This window comes from Anguilla anguilla, chromosome 4 (assembly GCF_013347855.1).
Source record: "Anguilla anguilla isolate fAngAng1 chromosome 4, fAngAng1.pri, whole genome shotgun sequence".
Taxonomy (NCBI): Eukaryota; Metazoa; Chordata; class Actinopteri; order Anguilliformes; family Anguillidae; genus Anguilla; species Anguilla anguilla.
In genome coordinates, this window is record NC_049204.1 from 50,336,127 (window position 1) to 50,356,580 (window position 20,454).

The following is a 20,454-nucleotide window of genomic DNA, read 5'->3' on the forward strand; positions in this document are numbered from 1 at the left end:
ATTTGACAACATGTTCATCAAACTGATGAAATGTAAACTGAAATGTATGCCAGTGTTTTTTTTTTTGTTTGTTTTTTTTATAGCTGTAACTACGTTCACGAGGTATGATTGAAGGCTACCCTTGAAATTTGTGTTAATCTGTATACTGGGTAACATTTGTTATAAATCACACCTAGGCTGAAATCATCACGACGTGTAGGCCTAAACCTTTTGCTGTTTTAGCTAACGATACGATAGATAGAGCCACGCGTAGTCATATTTTTAGTTTGGCAGGCAACTAGACTAGTAGTAGCTGACAGTCGCAGATACCAAAGAATGACTGATCTTCCGCGCGAAATATGGCGGAGCTCCTGGAAATGAAAGAGGCGATTGTTTCTTACTTGGACCGAAGTGGGGGCCTTCTTCAGTTTGTGGATGACTGTAAACTTTACAACGGTGAGGTGGCTGAAACCCTTGAGCTCAGTACTACGCGTTTATTGTTAGGTTAGCTTGATAGCTGGAAGGTGCCTTCTGTATCCGTTAACGTTAAGTAAGTTACAACGTTAGCTAGCAGGCTAAGTGTTTGTTGACGGCAGTATACAGCTGACTAGCTGCCAACCAAGCTGATTTATTTATTTGTTTATTTGAGGGACTTCAATATTTATCATCTCAGCCTCCTACTGGCTCGTAAATGGCTATCGGTTGAATTTATTTGTTTTGTGGTAAGAACATAAACCACCCTAGACAATTAAATTGTAAATGGACTCTAAATTTTTACTCATAACTTAACGAGCCTGAAACTTTTCGTCACAGCTCGCCTCATAGCTATAGATTAATTACATAATAATAATAGTAGCCTAGTAGTAATAAAACATTTTATTTATATCACCTAGCCTTACCATAAAACGCAAAGTACTGAACACAACATCAACTTTTTTAGGCTTTTCTTATTTCCCGCCTTCATGTACAGGAACCCATTGTCTACAGCTGCTTTAAAAAACGATTTACGATCAATTGTAGTCAGTGGAGTAGCCAGGAATTCTGGGCCCCTTAGTAGGCATATTGTAAATAATGAGACCCCCCTCCCCCTTGGGCTCCTAGAATTATTTCTCCCACTTAAAACAGCCCTGATTGCATTACAGTATTTGTACTGTTTGGGACCATCAGACCCTCTTAGAAAGGGCTTGTAGACCAAGGGGACATGCTTTCCAAATGGTTTCATAATATACTTAGGCTACATATTATCTACATAAACTGTGCAAACGCAGGATGAAAACACATCCTGAGACATTATTGTTTAACTGGATTTTCCTTTTTATGTATATTTGTGCCAGTTAAATAGATGATCTGCTACTTGGTGCTCTAATAATATGGTGAGTTTTAAAAATATATATATATTATTCTAACAGTCGCCTATTCCTACCAGACTCTGCACAGAGTGAGGCAGTGTATCGTTTCTGTATACGCGTGAATCCCACCGATCTGATTGAGTTGGATGCCAGGCTGGCCGACTGCTTATTGCATGATCCATTCAAAGCCACAGCCCTCTTTCAGTCTGTAAGTTCAGATAATGACAAATAGCTTATACATTAGTTACCATTTAATTGTGGGTCTAAGCACTCATTTTTTCTTTCAGGTGTGCTTTCTATCAATCAAGACATTATCACTCATTGAAAAGATACACACAGAAAACCAGGTAGATCAGAACTTTGACTAGAAACACCGGACAAACATTTTTGCTGTATAATGAATAGCATACTTTTGCCTTATCTGTAATGTGAGGGGAGATTATGATGATTATAATGCGACTGTATACATTAATGAATCATTGGATTTATATAGCACTTTTCTGAACGCTCTACAGTGATGTGTGGGAGCTCACCTCACCCACCACCAATGTGTAGCACCCACCTGGGTGATGCGTGGTAGCCATTTTGCACCAGATCGCTCACCACACATTAGCTAAGGTGGAGAGGGAGAGCACATTTTTTAGCCAATTAAATCAGGGGATGTTTAGGTGGCAAGTTCAAGAGAGCCAGGTTGGGAATTTAGCCAGGACCCCGGGGAACCCCCTACTCGTTGCGACAAGTGTCATGGGGTCTATAATGCCACAGTGAGTCAGGACCTCGGTTCAACATTTCATCCAAAAGACTGTTGCAGCTGTGACAACATGTAAGGAAGAACAAAGTGTAAGAATGCAATCCTTTCCTGTGAATGTTACCTTAAGAATTAGGCTCATTTGTTTCTGTTGCATTGCACTTGAAGAATGTTTAGAAAACCTGTGCTCAACCCCAGTCTTTCCCCTTCTGACTGGAGGTGAATGTCGTATTGAAGCTGACACACTTGCCGCCGTTTCCCGAGTATTTCCTGGACCTCTGCAAGTTCCCTCGTGGGTATGGCCCCATGCGGCCCGTCGCCATGGAGGGCCTGACGATCGCCATGACACGCATCACCAAGTACACTCAGGGGGCTAGGTTCCTGTGCACAGACGACAAATGCCCCTTTTCCAGAGGTACCTCCACGACAACCCCCCTCCTGTGTGATCCAGCTACTTTATTCTTTTTAAAGCCTCAAAGTGATCTACTGGGCCCCAGTGTCATCCCCTACCGGTGCCAGCAATTACTCTTATTGAACCATGTTTCTCTGCTTCAGTCCTCTCTGAACAGAAATAACACTGCTTCAGCCAGGAGACAAGGCACTGCAATGGCTTCTCAGAATTTATTAAACCCTTTTAACTTTTTTCATTCTCTTTGCCCGGTTTCCTTACCATTTCAGTATCAATATTGCACTGCATTGCTGTAGTCAGCATCTCTTTTAAGAGAAATGCTCTCTTGCATAATGTATTATATGTATCTGTTATGCCATTTGAGGTATTGGTTTGATCTGAAGGGGATAAATCCCGCCGTGATGCGCCGTATTGAAGTTATGAGGCCTGAGCGACGCTATGATGCTTCAGTGCTGAGCACTCGACAGCAGCGCTCCTGTCTCTCGCAGGGTTCCACCACATCAGAGTGCACTCCCCCGGAGCCACGGAGTCCGTCACTGTGAGGGGCGGCTTCACCTGCGCGCTCTGCTCCGCCCCCCTCAAAGAGGACGTCAAGTTCAGAGTGCTGGGGGGTGAGAGCAGCGTCCTTCCTGTCGAGGGTCACTGAGGGACACCCTGAGTGCAACACCTCACCTCCTGCTAAGTGTGTGGAGATGAGGGGGGAGTGAGAGGTTGCTCTCAAAAAACATGTCTAATACAATTCCACAGAACCTCAGTACAAGTCAAGAAAGCTCACATTACACTAATGAGTGCAGGTTACTGGGTGGCTATCTATCAGAATCCCAATACCATAGTTTTAAAACGGCAGGTTTAGCTGTATGGGTGTAACATGGATGTTATACCTGAGAAACAATCATAATCATATTGATGTGTACAGAGTACCTGGCAAACATCACACAGCAGGGTGAAGCTGTAGTTGGGGTCAAGTTTGGTGGAACACCAATGCGATGGTTTTTTAACAGACAAGCAGCTGGTGGAGATGGTCCCAGCACAAGCACTGGATGTGCTCAGTGTTCACCCTCTCTGCTCCTTCAGGTACCAATCTGTGACCTTGTTCCTCAGAGGTAAGCCTGCATTAGCACTTAGCTTTCCATATACCTTCCCCTGAAATTTAGAGTTTTTAAGACATTTTTAAAAAAAGAATGATATTTATCTGAAAGTCTGATGTTTTTGTTGAGTTTTTCTTTCTGTACAAGGTAGGTGAGTCAAACAAGGTTTTTTTAAATGTAAATTTTCTCTGCCATTTTAACCAACTCATTAAGAGGCAAAAAACTGACTGACCGAGTTCAAATAAACAGAAATCCTTAGCAGACAGCCTGCACAGTTCCCCAAATGAAATATTAATTGTCCCTGTCCCCTTCAATAACATTGTCCAGCCGTTGCTCTTGAGAGACGTTTCTCAGTGCCAGCATTAGCATATTCTGTTGACCTAGCCTCAGAAAGGAATTTGGCATATTGGCTCTAGTTACTAAGTATATATGTTATTAAATGTAAGGAACATTCATTAGAAAGTCACACAAACACTGAGACCTTTATTCTGAGAGTGTTCTGCATTGCTTTTTGCCTCAGATTAAGTGCCTTGTACGTATCTGGAACAGTCAGCTAAGAGCAGCCTATGAATGTTATGGTTTGGTTTCTGAATGCTCAGATGAACTGTGTAACTCCATGAGAATGGGCAGGCTGTACAGGGTGGTGGGGATTCCAGCACATGTACACCAGTGGCCAAATATCACCTGGAGCGTAGAGGCCAACACCGTGGAGCCTTGGACACCAGAATGTAAATCTTCTCTCAAGTTTGTAGCTTTGTGATATATGAATGTGGTAATGGTGTTATTGTAGTGTTATTCATGTACTTGCCTTGTGCCTTCACTCAGACCCCAGCTTGGTCAGCAGTAACTTCCAGGCTTTGCTAGCAGCCTCTGCCTGCTCTACCTGGAGATTCTCCGCCATCCTGGCCAATACTTTCGGGTCAGCGGTGGTTCCGCCGGGCCTGTACAGCACCCTGAAGCTGGTCCTGTTACTCAGCCTGGTCCAGACCAGTGAGGATGACCCAGATTCACTGAACTACCTGGATGTTTTTGCTCTGACCAATGACACACTCATAATAGAAAGGTGCTTATCCACAGACTTAATGAGGGTTGCTTGGTGACTAAAGCCCTAGACCTTGGTGTAGGGACACACCCCACAGTGTAAAATCCAGTCTTGGCTAAAGTATTTCTGCAGATGGAGTTTCCCTCTTCTCATCACTCAAATGTGACTCTGGTCAGTCAGCTGCTTGTGGTTTCTGCTCCTAAGTGTAGTCATCCAGCACTGTACATAACTGAGCTAGTGGACTACCGAGTGTAAATGAAGCTGTGGCTGGCATGACGTTTGTTCTCATTTCTGCTTTATTGAATGAATGGAGCACAATTCAGAGACTGGGGCTAGAAAAATGACATGCATTCCAAATTGGGGAAAAGTCAAATATGATCTAGAAACGGATTAAAAAGATTTAACTGTATTTTGGGCCCTCATTGCTCTGTCTGTCTATGTAAGGCTAATGACCTATAGCCTGGGACTGGCGAGTCGGGGGATACGTCACCAGGTGACGGGGGAGCTGTTTGTGTCCCTGTCGAGAGATGAGCACGGGACGGGCGCCGCCAACGTGCATGCAGGCTCTGCCCTGCTGGCCAGCGGGGGGGTCTGCCTGCTGGGGGACCTGGCCTCCTACAGGAAGGACAAAATGGAGGCGCTCCAGTCAGGTACAGCGCAAAGCCTTGAGCTCTCTGCCAACCCGCGCCTCCCCATGTCCCCGCTCCCACGCACCCTGCTCTCCGGTCACCCTCGCCCTCCCGCTCTCCCAGCTCTGGAGACCAGGACTGCAGCCCTGTTCATCCCAGGGAAGAAGTACGGAGAGGACGTGGACCAGCAGCTCTCCTTTCCCATCCAGTGCAACTTCTGGGCTCTCTGCGACATCACCACTGGCGCAAAGAGGTCCCTCAACAGCGACAGCACTGTTCTGGGGTCAGCCGTGAGTTCACGCACTCCTACTATCACTGCTGAGGGACTTTTTTAGAAATCACACAGATCATTTTGATATGACTCATGCTTATTGTTCAACTCGCAGGGGGTTTCCAGTGAACACGTAATTCGCTCCTGATTGCTGGGATATTAAAGCAGTGCTGCCAATATTACTGCGGGGTTACTGGGGCAGTTCATCCAAAATTAACCACCGACAATGTGTTTTTTCAGAATTTGAGATCACCCCAAAAATCAGCGGCCCCTCGGACAAATGCCTTTATTTAGTATTTGAGTATCAGGCAGGATGTGGAAGCGGCTTATTCTCCCTCCAAAGGAAGCTCCTCATTGTTTGTGCTCAGCCGCACGGGTTTCTTGCCTTTGATTGCAGCTGAAAAACAAGACAATGGCTTTGATTTCATTTCCCCTCTGGTCTATGTGAAAGGAGACTTGACGAAAAGCAGTAATCTCCTGGAATTGTGAAAGTTCCTCATAATAAGGGAAAGTGTGCTGTGCTGGAACAGAAGGCCTGGACTCTCCCCTTCTGGCTGTAGGAAATGGGACCAGTTCCTGCCCAGATTGCAGAGGCCTTTAGCCTGTTGGTCCAGTGTCGGGAGGCGGGCAGGGATCGCTCTCTGCTGCCCCTGGTGGTTCACACCCTGAGGCTGGCTGTTAGGCCTGGGGAACCCCTGTACCCCGCCTGCATGCAGTTTACCACACAGGACTACCAGGAGGTACACCACAGAGGCATTGCCTGCAAATGGCAAGCTGTGCGCTGGTCTGTCTCCATTAGGAAAATATGATTCATTTAATTATAATTATTCTCCCTACACAGTAGTCTACATGTTTGTGTGTGTTCCCAATCAGCTTTGTTTATCTACACCCTGATATCTTATGAGTCATAGTGCACCCATTTAGCATTCATTACACTTGAGCTTGCCACAGGTATTTTTTGCTTTTAAGTACAAGTAATTGTCCCACATATGCTTTTTACATTGTTTGACTGTCGAACAGTGTGTGACAGTTATGACTCCAGACTTCTAGAACAGTGTGTGACAGTTATGACACTAGACTTCTAGAACAGTATGTGACAGTTCTGACACTAGACTCCAGGTACACAGTGAGTGACAGCTGTGACATCAGACTCCCGGTTAAACAGGGTTTGTCTCTGTTCTCTCTTCCTGAGCTCTTGGCTCACGCGCGGGGCCTGCGGGTGGAGCTGAGCCCTGAGGCGGAGAAGCTGATTCACGGGTACTACATGGCCAGCCGCAGGGTACGCTCTGATTCCACACAGGGCTCCTCTCTGCCTGTGGCCTCTATCAGACACCTGTAAGTACGGCATATAGGGCATAGCACAGAAGTATCCACATGCTACAATAGAGTGGGGGATAATAGATTTGAATAATGAATGTAATTTTGCAGGGCAGTGTCACCATGGGGACAGAGTGTATGATAGCGTTCCTAAAAATTAGCCATCAGACCTGTTTTCAATTCTCAGTAGTACTGCTTTTATCCACAAGGTGGAGCACCTTCACTGTCCATACATCAGTGTTCGGTTCTGTAAATTTGACCTTTTTATAAATGTAAAGCTTAAATGCATTCTTTTTGATAGATAGAGCCAGCCAAATATTTTGAAAATCTTTTCACCATTATGTCAGCCTTCATTTGAAAACAGGGCTGTTTCTGTGACCGTAGCATACCAAAAAAAAGTAAATCACAGGGTTTAAATTTTGAGTTATGAACTCAGCAGTGTTTTTAGGAGCCCGAGCTGGTCCTAATTGAGATGAATGTTGAGCGTATTTACTTGATTGTTTTTGCAAGGATTTCCCTGGCCGAGGCCCACAGCAAGCTGAGCCTGAGGAGGGTGGTGCTGGAGGAGGACGCGGTGGTGGCGGTGCTACTGTGTGAGAACTCCGTTACCCTGAAGCACGGTGAGCGCCACTCCCGCTGCCGGTCTGAGCTGGAGCTCACCGGGCTCCGTGCTGCACGTACTCATCGTCACTGTGTCCCCATCAGCCAGTTTCACACACAGCATATGGGATTGTCTTCTCCTAATGGGTTTAACTCCAGGGAATGTTTTATAAATATGTACCAAAGATGTAGCCTAGCACTATGTACAATGTTTGTACAATGTACAATATGTGCAATATCCAAAACCATGTAAGCTTTAATAAATGCTTTATGCCACTGCTTAACAGTACTTGTTCATAGTTTTCAGTAGACAGATAATATTGCAGGACCCGTTTCATCTAAGCCACATACTACAAAAGGCTTGAGAGGACATAGGTTCATTTTTTTGCTTTGTTTTCTCGTGGTAATGGAATTATTTGTCTTATTACTCTGTGATCACAGCATAACAAGCTTGCTTTCTCAAGATCACAAAATAAATGAGTATAACAGAATTGAGGAACTAAAAGTTTGGCAATGGCTTTGGCAATTGACAGTGGCAAGCCTGTTTGTTTCTACCTGTGTTAAGCCTTGATCAAGGTAGAAACAAACAGTCTTGGATATATCAACCAGAGCCCAACTCTGCCATTGTCAATTGCCAAAGCCATTTAAAACTTTTAGTTCCTCAATCCATTTATACTCATTTATTTTCACCACGGAGACGAAAACTGGCAGGACTGTACGGAAGGCCGGAGACAATGAGTACTTTTTTCCTTTCTTTTTTTTTTTTTGCTTTGTTTTCTCGTGATCACAAAATAATTATTTCATACGGTATTGGCAAGCGTGGATGCGCTGTTTGAATGTTTGCGTTTAACCGTTCACAGATCTGTATTCTAGACGGGGGGCGGGGCTTTGCGCTACCCATGGCCTTTGGGCAGACCGTTTGTCTGGGGATTGCAGGTGCCTCAGCGCTCGTTATCCCTCCCGACGCCCTGTTTCCGTGTGACCTCCACGACCTGGACTCTCTGCGCAGGAGAGACCTGACCTTGGAGCAGCTCCACCAGCAGATCCTGCAGTTTGTGTACGCCTACGCGCCCGGGGCAGCGAGCTACATCACAGAGGAATAGACCACCGAAGAGCAGCCCGCGCAGGTAGCTAGGTCAGCCGCCGTAACGAGCAGCAGCCATAATGCAATGGCCTAGTTACTGAGGAAAACCGAAACACTTGTATTTATTTTTGCTGGAATGAGACACTAAGTATTTTCTAACAACTGCACCCTGTACGTCCAGAAAACTCATTCCTGTTAATGTTTGTATAGGTGCCTTTAGATTTTGACGATAAGCTTTAGTGAGTTTAGCCATCATTTCACTTGAAATACATCTGTATCTTTCTGGAAAGTTCACTAAAATCTGCTTTTCATTGCAGGAGTCACCAGTGCACACTTAAAGGACCTGCTCTAAAGACGTTCCTGGCATTTCTGTGGTTAATATAGGCTACACTTGTTGAACTATGTGATCTGTTTTACCCAATTGCCAACAAAATGTGAGCTAAATGACTCACTTTTAATGCAGAAATAAACTATAGAGCAGTTATTTTACTCCAGCCAAATGTTATTGTAAACGGAACTGATTTCAACCAGCATCATAAAATTGTAATTCTGAACTGAAAGGGCACCACAGGTGAACAGAGAGCAAGCACAGGCATCTCAAACAAAAGTATGCTGTAGAGGCACTTCCACCGAACAAGGATGGATGAGCTTGGGATGTGAGGCCTAAAATTCCCTCTGAACAACCCTGGCCTTTGAGTGCAGGCTTGTCATTGGAAAAAAGGCCCTAGAGACCAGTTAATCATGCATGTCAACTGAGTACTGAAGGCACCCAGGGTGTCTGGGTAGAGACTGGGACAGATGCATGTGCTTGGACACACCACTCTGTTTTGAAAAAGACCATGCCCTTGCTAGGCTCTTGGTACATACACTGCTATGGAAAAAGTATTTGCCCCCTTCCAGATTTCCTCTATTATTGCATATTTCTCTCACTGAATGGTTTCAGATCTTTTTTTGCAAATGACATTTTCCCATTAGCAGTGGTTTCCACCTTGCTGCTCTCCCCTCTGCCTAGTCTTATTGTGGAGTCATGAACACTGACCTTAGTTGAGGCTAGTGGCCTTTGGATGTTCTGGGTTCTTTTGTAACTTCCTGGATGAGTTTCCACCCCACCTTTACATAAATTTTAGCAAGCCAAAACTCACAGTTCGAAGTGTTCTCCATTTGGAGAAAATGACTCTGGTATAATGGAGCCCAAAGCAGTAGAAATGGCTTTAACTTTGCCTCATCTCTTTTTGTTGTAATTTCCTTTAATCATGGCATTGGGTGTTTGTGTAAACTTTGTGGCGACTACTTACTGATGGTAAAGTTCAATAGGAGTGAGGCTGAAATTCAACAGGGCTGCCTGAAATAAACCTTGGATGTGTTCAATCAGCTGAATCCAATTATCAATTACATTTGGTTATAATTGGTTGGTTAACTATGGGGGAAATTACTTTTACACATGGGTCATATGGGTGTTTGACAACTAATTAAATACTTTTTTTTTTTTTTTTTTTTTAATGTGTTGAGTTTACTTAGGTTTACTTTATATTACATTTTGTCTGAAGGTCTGAATCCAATATTAAAGGAAATCAGGAAGGGGCCAAATACTTTCACAACACTGTACAACTGAATATTGTTGGAAATTTATATAAAAATGAAAACTGCTCTAGGAGCCCCTTTAAGGAAGATCCTACTGTATTTGCCTAAAGGTAATAAGAGGAACCACAGCAGCAAAAACTTTTGGCAGGCAACTAGACAAAAACCAAAGACTTCAGAGCTGACACCCTTATGAAGGAACTGTAGGTGTTTTAATGCAATTCAATTAGGGGGAAAAGACCACAATTTACAATTTTTATTTTTTTAAAAACCAGAACAAAAATGTGAATTTTTTCCAAATTCCATTCTTCCTGGTGGCTGGAACTTCCATCCCCATATGCCTTCATATGCTCATCAACTCTTGTTTCTGCAAAACAAAATGCATGTACACTTAAGCGGTACATTAAAACAATGGGCTTCAACAAATCTGTTGCATTAAACAAGTATCCTAGCCTTTTACACCCTTTAGGCTAGTTCATGGAAAATGTGCTGAGAACTCAGATGGTCACAGTATCAGCACCCCAGTTTGGTCTGATGGGTAAACGGCAAAAACGTGACATCATCATAGTTCAAGTAGAATCACTGCACAAAAGCGCTGCATTAACATAAGTATGCAGAAACGGAGAAACTCACCATGTTAAGCCACTTAGACACCTCTGTACACCCTGCACCTTAGCAAGCACCCAGGTTCATCATGTCTGTAAGAAAAACAACAGTTAGACACTTGACAGATACGCCAATGAAGTTAACAGGTACTGACAGAGATGGCATTACAGCAGGAGACTCAGATGGTCACAGTATCAGCACCCCAAGTTTGGTCTGATGGGTAAACGGCAAAAACGTGACATCATCATAGTTCCAGCAGCATCACGTTGATTTTTGACACGTTAAAATGTAACACTGAGGTGAGTAAGATGTATGGAAAGCCAAGCGTAGCTTAAGTTAAGGGGCCCATTACAATCGCATGAATATAACAGAATGCATTAACATGCTCAGGAAATGTCACAGCGGTGACATATGCCTTGCTGCAATGCTAATCTATACACAATTCCTGCATTGCTATTGGCTGAGGTTCTCATAGGCACATTGAGGCAAGCAATACTACCATGTTAACACAGCAATTTTTGCTGTGTTAACAGGTCAAAAATAACCATGAGCCTTTAAAAAAAAAAAAAAATTTTTTATTTAAAAAAGACATTTTGGCATCGATGGCCTTCGATAAGACAGAGAAACTCACCATGTTAAGCCACTTATGAGACACCTCTGTACACCATACACCGCTACAAGGAACCAGATTCATCATGCCTGCAAGATAAACGATTGTTAGACACCTGACAAATAGGCCAATGCAGGTAACAAGTACTGCCAAAGATGGTGTAATAGCAGGAGACTCAGATAATCACAGTATCAACACCCCAGTTTGGTCTGATGGGTAAACGGCAAAAATGTGACATCATCATAGTTCAAGTAGCATCACTGTGCAAAACGGCTCTCATTAGCATTAGTATGCACAGACAGAGAAACTCACCATGTTAAGCCACTTATGAGACACCTCCGTACACCCGGCACCTTAGCAAGCACCCAGGTTCATCATGTCTGTAAGAAAAACAACTGTTAGGCACCTGACAGATAGTCCAATGCTGGTAACAAGTACTGCCAAAGATGGTGTAATAGCAGGAGACTCAGATAATCACAGTATCAGCACCCCAGATTGGTCTGATGGGTAAACGGCAAAAATGTGACATCATAGTTCAAGTAGAATCACTGACGAACCAGTGATTTTTAGTCTACTTTATTACCACCATATATACTTGCAGCTCAGTTGCATCGTTTGGTCTACTCACCAGAGCTGTCCATCGCCATCTGCCGCTCTCACAATCCTTGAACTCCTGAGATGGGAGACAAGATGCACCCTCTTAGAGCTTAGATGCAGAAACCACACCATTCCCTTTCATCGCACAGCTGGCCCAAGTGCCCAGCCAACAGCTGCATATATAAATGCTACAGGAGATAAATGCTACCTGAGGTCTGCCTCCATTTCCTGTGCACAAGTTTAGAAAAAAATTGAAGTGGGCGAGTTTACTCAGATAGTCACAGTGTCAGCATCCCAGTCTGGTCAGATGGGTAAACGGCAAAAACGTGACATCATCACAGTTCCAGTAGCATCGCACTGACCCAACTCCATCAAACATACTTCAGAAGCAATCTTTTGCTCTGATCTTACCATGACACGATTTTCACACTCCCCACCTCTTGGGCAGTATCACTGACCTGGCTCCATACCTGATGGGGAGAAATACCACAGCGAGTTGGCTTTGTAGATCAACATCAAGACAAAGCCAAATGCTACACAAGCAATAATGACCAGCAGACTCAAACAGTGAGTTGTTGCTGGAGACTATCAGCACCGCTTCTGCTCTGATAGGTGAATGGAAACAATAAGAAACTCTTTAAAGAGCCTCAAATTCATCATTAGTATCAAAAAAGGAAACTCACCACGACGAGCTAGAACCAAGACACTCAGGGACACCCTGAAACTCTTCAGGCACTCCTGGTTCATCATATCTACATGGAAAAACAAGTTAGATCCAATTTGAAAGGCCAAACCTGGTTAACACGAAGTGCAACAGCATTGTTCCTGGAGACTTAGATACTCAGTGTCAGCACCCGTGTGGTCTGATGGGTAAACAGCAAAAACATGACACCACAACTCCACCTGCATTAGCAACAAGTGCCTGTAATTCAACCAGTGGTAGAAAAAACTCATCCTTACAAGCCAGTGATGAACAGCCTTCTCTAAACACTGCCCCTCCTGATTCATCTTTGCATCTAGAAGAGGAAAACGTGTCCTTGCTGAACACAAACTTCAGAAATTTTCTCTCTTCTATAGCCCATGTTCATTTTAAGGAGGGGGGCGGGGAGAATCTAGGCAAAGCCATCTAAATTTAATTCCTAGTTATCATTGTTTCTACAGTCACCATCAGGAAAGAATGTATGAACCCCCCACCAAAATTTAAAAACAAAAAAAAAAAAAAAAAATTAACTAAAATGTGTATACGTGTGCTATAGTAGTTTTACAGCACTACCCAAGTGAAGGACATTGTGTCAAATACTGTCAAAATTGGGAGAGATGTCAGCTTTTTCCTGTGTAAAACCCTTTTTTTATTTATAGAACTATCAAATCATTTCACTTCAACTACCTGACACTTTAGTAGTCACATCATATTAGCAGTAGGTTGTGTACAAAATATCCATTCAAACAAATACCAGAGACAATTTGTTAGCACAAAAAAATACAACTAGATCCCAAGCGACAAAAAAGTTTGCCACCATCACTAATTGTGCATCTAGTGTGGCAGTATTGATTTTTTATCTGGCTCCCGGGAGCTGTACTGAGGGAGTAGCCAATGTGTGTCCAACTCATTTAAAAAAGATGACTGATGAACTGGGGGTCAAAGAGCACGTGTAGCACAGCTTGGAAGCAGGACTCCCCAGCCGCACTGGGGCGGACTTACCAAGGCTGGCTCAACTCAAGGTCAGGACCTTTACCAAGACTGGTGTACCTTAGAGCCCCCCGAAGTCAGTCTTGCTCCCACAAAGGCCTGGCAGGGCCGATTCCCAAACCACTGGCCACGTGGGGCATGTCAGGCCTGGCCAGGTCCAGCGCACAGTTATAACCACAGTGGCCCAAGTGGTAAAGGAGCAATTTATCATTGGAACTGGGACAAGCAGCTGCCAGCATGATTTATGACAACACTGTGGGGACATTTAAAACCCTTTTCTCAATTCATAAGTTTTTTCTTCTTTTTTTTTTTTGGGGGGGGGGTTCGTTTTGCTAACGTTGAAACTAATTACCATACAGGAAATGTCCGTTTCCAGAGATTTTTCAATTACAATTCTAATAGCATTAGAAGACTATACATTCCAAACTCAGTAGTTTGTTCCGATCACTTATACCAAGGATTGTCATTTCGCCATATTAAAACTCGGATTTTTCTAACTTATTTTTTGGAAGACACTTTTCAATAATGGCATTGCAGATAAACAGAGGACGTATTAAACTGGTGCTCAGTTAAAACGTGTCACTATTTTTCTTAAAAATTAAAGTATATTTGCGAACTGACAAACATTTAATTTCTGCTTTTGAACAGTGGGAAAACAGCCCTTGCCCTACCAGCTACACGTTAATGCGTATCCGTTTATAACAGCAAATACTAAAATGTTTGCAGTATAATAAGCCAGTACTCATTCGGAGTCTTGCTTAGCGAAATGCATCAATAATTGCAAAAGTTGGCAATAGCCCATTGGTCCGAAATTAAGTCCTGGCATGCATATCTTCCACGCATGATCTCAGCCATCTGACTTCACTAATTAGTTCTGCATCCTGGTTGAATAATTGTACTATTTAGCCAACCCAGGTATTTGGAACTAAATACTGGGGAGGACTTTTGCTTTCTGAACCTAGATTTTCCACGTGAGGAAGTGGAGATGACGATGCACAAATGACGGAGCCTATGTGGATCTAAGCAGGCCTGCGTAGAAATGGCTGGCAAACTAGTGTATACGCGTGTACAAATCTGGCTCACGTAGGCAAGTTAAAGCGGCACCTCGTGCGAAATTTATTACTTTTATTATCTCCAGTACACTTAGCCATATGAAAACAGTGTACAGCAGCCTTATTCCAAGCTATTTGAATATGATCTCCCGATTTTCTTCAGTGATAGCGAGCGATACTATATAAGGTTTTTCGGTTACCTACAAGGAAAGTGGTGATTGAGTTAACGATACGCTCAAACGAACGTTAGATAACTAACTAGTAGAAGTCCCGGGACCAAAAGTGAGCGGATCTTGAACGATCTTCACAGCACGTGGAGGGCGTTAGCGTTTGTACAAAGCAATTCAGAAGACGTAGCTAGTAATAAAACAATCACAAAACTCGTGGATCTAGCTAGCAATAACATGCGGAACAGTAACTTGATTTAATGCTAGGTAGCGTATGCTACTTCAGAGCTCTAAATAACTTCAGCCAAGGTACCTCGTTAGCTGAATTGTAACGGCACATTTAGCTAGTTAGTAACACTGCTATAGATAGCTGCATGCTCTACAATAATATCATAAAATGCATATACGCTAGATACCTAATCAAACATTTACCTGTTCATGCAAAATAGCAACCGTTTGAAATAAACGGGTTGATAGATGCCGCGCCGACCACAGTTCTGCAGCCACGTGCCATACCCAGCTCTTGCTTATGGAAAAAAAGACCACGCATCAGTTTTCGATTCAATTTGTAGCGCTTCCTCTTCCGGTTCTTTTTGGAGACATGCGCAGAGAACGTCTGATGGATCGGTCTATGGGGTGGATGGGTAACCTATTTTTATACAGTCTCTGTGGGTAGCTAGCACGGAACTGTCCTGTGATGGCCACAGGACTGGGGTGGTGACAAAAGTACACGTTCTAGTAGTTAGACCATTCAGCGGGAATGTTTGTGTGTAAGCATGTGTATTAGGAAGCCTTCCGTACAGTATGTGCACGCGCGAGACAAACTGCAGAAAACTTTAAACTACCCTGTATCTTTTATTCTAGAAGACTAACAGATCTGAAACCATGTAATTATTTTTCAGTGAAATTCACTTTGTATATGTAAACAAATTGTATTGAGGTATTCTTTAAAAAAAAAAAATCTCCATACAGCTGTCTGAACAGTATAATTGCTTATCTTTTCACACAGACACATTTTGTTCATCATCACATTAACCACTACTACATATCGGCCAGAGCATGGATGTTTATTACAGAGTCACTGCACACAGTGACAATTTTCCTTTGTTTCTATGCTGCTGTTCAGCAATCCTTAATGCACAATCCTGCACATGTGGACAGGAGTGCCTGCTAAATTAATACTTGTAAATGTATTCTGTATTATTTTTTTCAGTAATACAAGCTCTTGGAGAAAATTATACTACATTGGTAAAAAAAAAAAAAAAAGTGAAAATTTACATAGTCAACATTTCCACAGATGTTATAGTCCCACAAGTTTTTTTAAATATAAAACCCAGATAGTTTGGTTAAGCCATATGATGCTTACCAAAATTCCATAGACATATGTTTGATGTAATTTATAAAGCAGCATAAATGTCTTATTAAATAAGAATTACCACCATTTATTATTTTTTATGTATCACGTCATACCTACATAAGTAAAACTGCATTGCATGATTTTTCTACTTATTCTGAAAGGATGATTAATACAAGAAAATATTTTTTCCTAGCATATTTTCTTTGCAAAGCCTTGATTTTCAAAATGTACATGGGCTAGCAAAATCCAAAACAGTGTTTTATTTAATGTGAAAAATTCTCAGCACCAAATCAATGACATTGTTGGTTACAATAGCTGTACATGTGAGGTTATTAAGGTATTTTTTCTGATGTAAATCCATGAAAACAATATGCTGGTATTATTTCTTGCCTTTCACCGTGAAGTACAGTCTTACATAGCAGTTTTCTATATTTAAATATGATTACACATTCTATATGGTCACCAAAGAATCTATGAATTCAGAAACTACACATTCTTTGATGTATTTATTTAATGTTTTTTTCTGAGATGCCAAAGCAAATACAGTGAATGGGTTTAAAATACACATTGGTCAAGTCTTTTTACTAATTTCTTAAAATGATTGTATAGTTTAACATTTGTTCCTTTTATTTTGCAGTTCATTATCTACACATACATTGTAGTTCATTGTCTACACACACATAGTATTTACAGCTATTCACATGAAGAAATGGGAAAAATGACAAGGTTTCCACCACTATTGTTGAGATTGTGACAGACCACTTCACATGACAAATGTTAAGTTATTCACACATGCATTTAGTGCAAATGTTTTAACTGAAAGTGCATAGCCAAGAAGTCAAGCATGAAAGCTCATTAGCTCAACATGTGGAATTTTTGAAACTGTTGTTTTTATAACAAGTACAGAACTGTAGACTTTAGAGCAGAAACTAACCACCAGGTTTCAGGAAGAAAATACAGATACGTATTTTATTTATTATTACTTTTACGTTTTAACATAGTATATACAATATGGCCAAATATATTAAAGAGTTTTGTCTACTGTACACCTCGTTGCCAACATTGTTAACTCGTTTAAACAATGTTGTGACTCTCCAGGTTGATTTGTGTTTACCTTAGATAACATATTTATCTTACACATATATACATATTTAAAAAGGCCATATATCAAAGACACCCTTGAGGTTGTGAGAGGCTGTCTGGTAGGCAGCAATAAGTAACTCCAATTCAGCTCAGTTTTATAAACCTCTCTTACTGTCTTTTGGTGAATTGAATGGACTCGACCCTTAAAAGGGACTGGAAAAAGCCATGTGTTCAAGTTTATGTCTGAGTTGTAGACGATGATTCGCCTGGGTTTGAGTTCTCAGCCTGCCCGGAGTTATTCAGAAACTGTCCTGTAGCCCCGACGTACAACCTGGACCGCATTGGCCATTTCTGGAAGAAAATGAAAATGGCAATTTTAGAGTTATGTGGTCTTTAATTAAATTAAGCATGTAATAGTTTGAATGTAGCATTTTATATTGACGGTAAGAAGCGTAAGGGATACGAAATTCCTTTCTTAGCAAGTTGATGAATATTGAGCCCCCGCTGTTATTTCAAATAAATACTGTGTTGCATGAAAGACTGGATGAAGTTAACAATAAAGCTGATTTTACTAGAGGTTAAGTACTGTAAAGGGAGCACCAGTAAGTATGTTTGTTTTTCTTATTTGGTAATATGTTGTAGGCTACAACACAGTACAAAGTATGACTACCTTATGAATAAAATTGGAATCATTCCGTACAGCTTTAGGCTATATCACGCAACATTGCAAAATGCTAATTCATACTATTTAAAATAGTTTCCAGGCGTATGGTTGTGAAAAGGCCATTATCAGTGGGGGAAAAAATAGCTATGAAATATAATAAAATTGGCACAGTCACGTTTTATTCATTTATTTCTCTATTATCTCAATTGTTTATCCCGAAGCTCTGTAAATTGTAGGCTACTAACAGCATGTCTATAGCTTGGCGAATAACATCTTGCGTATAATAATCACAATAACATAATTAAATATAAGGCTTATACATTTAAGCTTACTCTCTTTGTGATGTAAGCTACAGGTGTATAGATAACGGTGGGCGATAGGTCCAATAAACCTTTAATGACACTATATAAAGATATGCTTTTAATCCAAGAAACTTTGTTAAACGGGTTTTAAAGGTCTCGTTAACTTACTTTAACTGGGTGCAGATAGCCCTCGCCTTTGAGAGAATGTAACACTTCGGTTTGTCTTGTGCTCTCTCCCTCTTCCATCCCTTCCTCTTGAAGAGTTCTCGTCAGATGGGCAATGTAAGTGGTGGCCAGTATTAAGACGTCGAGCTTGGATAATTTGGTGTCCGGTGGTACTGATGGCAGTGTTCTTTGTAGCTCCAAGAACGCATGTCGTAACGTCTGTACTCGACTCCTCTCTCTTGCTGCATTGGCTGCTGCCGGTCGTCCTCTGCCTCCAAGGCTGTTGGTCTGGACTACCCTGGAGCGAGACAAGGCCTCCGTACGCCGCCTGTCCGAGGACACCATATCAGGACTGGGGCTGGAGCTCGGGCTGGACGCAGGACTCTCATCCATTATCGTCACGGTACCATTTCCACTATCCATGTGGAACGTCTGTCTTCCAACCATAGGGAGAACTTGAAACAAACCTGCATGACAATAAAACCAAGCAATCTTTCTGGCAGTGCTTTGATAGCAAATTCATATTATAATAAAATACTTTACAACCAGTCAGTTTAAAGATCTCGTGGCTTTACTGCTTTGTTTTTCTTTTCAATTGATATTCCTGAGCCATATAGCCAAATACCAATTATTCATTACGTTCCTTATTTTTTTGAAACTGAAAACAATAAAATGATCAAATAGGCTAACTACCTTTAATCTACCTTTAATTGTAAAAGTAACTCCATGTGTAGCCTCGTATTGTTCACTGGGTCTTGCTGTATCGACTTGTTACGCAAAATGAATTTTTCAGGTTTAAATGAACATTCACGCAAATCCCATATCCGGATCTTATATTTTCTTTTACAGAGCTCGAAGTATAGGCTACTATAACTGTCCTTACATGATTATTGCAATCTAAGTCTCATCGATATATTTATCATGATACTATTACTTCGCATTCATTTCGAACATCCAAACTTAGGCAAATGGTTCCGTCTGCTTACTGTTTCCACACTCTTAGACCTGGAAACACTAGGTAGCATACTGTCTAATTCCGAATACCCAATAGACAGGCCCATTCGTTTTCTGTACGACTATACATTTCAGTTCCCGTTACGCAAACCAGTAAATCTGGATTAATCCGGTGGTGTGTTTCACTCAATATTTGCTAAAAGACCATTAAATGTTACATTGGATGTATTGTCATAAAAAAACAACACAAAGCCTACCTTTCAGTTTCCTCAAAGGGGTTCTTATGAAGTTACATTGAGGATGTGCAATTTTTCGCTAACAGAGGCTTTCGTGCAGCTTCAGGAATGCCGAGAGTACGAAAGTAATCCAGTGCCAAGTCCAGAAACCTTTATAAACCAGACACGTTGGTTCAGAAGAAGATGCGCGTTCCTTGTATACGCGTGGAGTTCTCACCTGAATGAGTGCGTCAGTCTCAGGAGCCTCTAATTTAATGGAAACACAAAGAGCTGACAGCTTTTTCGCTCCGGTGTAATTAATCACAAGTGCTTAAATCTCTCTGGCAGCGAGACAGACACCCTGCTCTTGCACTTCTTAACTTATTTCTATTGGAGAACGGGGACCCACTCAACACCAGAGGCAACGTTTTTTCTCTTTTTCCGTTTTGGAACACAGATCACAAAATTTAAAACTGGTCTATAAACCAAGCAAGCACAAACATAAATGATTGTTACAAGTACACCACCAGACTAAGGTCTGACTTTGAGGTTATCACAAAATGATACTATCGCCATCACAATAATCGGATTTATTTCCAGACAATAATTATTAGTATATAGCATATCGTTATTTCTTTAAACGATTTGTCTGGTGTGTTGATTATGCCTACTGCTATTCCCAACTCTTCACCCATATTTTAAAGAGTTGTAATATGATAAGTACTTATGTTTAATCTGGTTGTCATTGTATTTCCGTGCTAAAGGAGGCATAGACCGTTTATATTTCTGAGGAACGGCTAATAAATAAACTCCAAACACTGCAATCAACAGGCAACCATGAGGAAATTCTTTGGAGGGACATAAATTAATCACCGTTATTTCCAATGTCTGCAGATGG

The 20,454-nt window shown here is 41.8% G+C and overlaps 2 protein-coding genes and 1 long non-coding RNA gene across 7 annotated transcripts; 1 reads left to right on the forward strand and 2 right to left on the reverse strand.

Annotated features, from left to right (window-relative positions):
• Positions 1 to 19: 19 nt before the first annotated feature.
• mcmdc2 (minichromosome maintenance domain containing 2) lies at positions 20 to 9,000 on the forward strand. 3 transcript variants are annotated; one of them, XM_035415369.1, is made up of 15 exons: positions 20 to 435; positions 1,406 to 1,536; positions 1,616 to 1,675; positions 2,296 to 2,491; positions 2,974 to 3,096; positions 3,487 to 3,588; positions 4,173 to 4,301; positions 4,399 to 4,636; positions 5,060 to 5,265; positions 5,368 to 5,534; positions 6,076 to 6,255; positions 6,708 to 6,850; positions 7,343 to 7,452; positions 8,369 to 8,559; positions 8,834 to 9,000. In XM_035415369.1, exons 1-14 carry the CDS (start codon positions 339 to 341, stop codon positions 8,533 to 8,535), a joined length of 2,049 nt encoding a protein of 682 aa, XP_035271260.1. In that variant the 5' UTR covers positions 20 to 338; the 3' UTR covers positions 8,536 to 8,559; positions 8,834 to 9,000. The 3 variants fall into 3 exon arrangements, with proteins under 3 accessions (XP_035271260.1, XP_035271261.1, XP_035271262.1); XM_035415370.1 differs by lacking the exon at positions 1,406 to 1,536 and having other exon boundaries at positions 317 to 435; XM_035415371.1 differs by lacking the exons at positions 1,406 to 1,536; positions 1,616 to 1,675 and having other exon boundaries at positions 317 to 435.
• A 1,287-nt stretch (positions 9,001 to 10,287) lies between these two features.
• LOC118224782 lies at positions 10,288 to 15,401 on the reverse strand. 2 transcript variants are annotated; one of them, XR_004764697.1, is made up of 8 exons: positions 15,249 to 15,401; positions 12,591 to 12,659; positions 12,319 to 12,377; positions 11,939 to 11,983; positions 11,623 to 11,690; positions 11,332 to 11,399; positions 10,728 to 10,792; positions 10,288 to 10,461 (listed from the first exon to the last, which is right to left on the reverse strand). It is a non-coding gene; the product is annotated as an uncharacterized LOC118224782 (long non-coding RNA). The 2 variants fall into 2 exon arrangements; XR_004764698.1 differs by lacking the exon at positions 10,728 to 10,792.
• Positions 15,402 to 16,652: 1,251 nt separating this feature from the next.
• On the reverse strand, positions 16,653 to 19,781 carry LOC118226395 (transcription factor 24-like). 2 transcript variants are annotated; one of them, XM_035415981.1, is made up of 3 exons: positions 19,599 to 19,781; positions 18,391 to 18,842; positions 16,653 to 17,607 (listed from the first exon to the last, which is right to left on the reverse strand). In XM_035415981.1, exons 2-3 carry the CDS (start codon positions 18,832 to 18,834, stop codon positions 17,494 to 17,496), a joined length of 558 nt encoding a protein of 185 aa, XP_035271872.1. In that variant the 5' UTR covers positions 18,835 to 18,842; positions 19,599 to 19,781; the 3' UTR covers positions 16,653 to 17,493. The 2 variants fall into 2 exon arrangements, with proteins under 2 accessions (XP_035271872.1, XP_035271871.1); XM_035415980.1 differs by having other exon boundaries at positions 18,391 to 18,854.
• Positions 19,782 to 20,454: the final 673 nt, after the last annotated feature.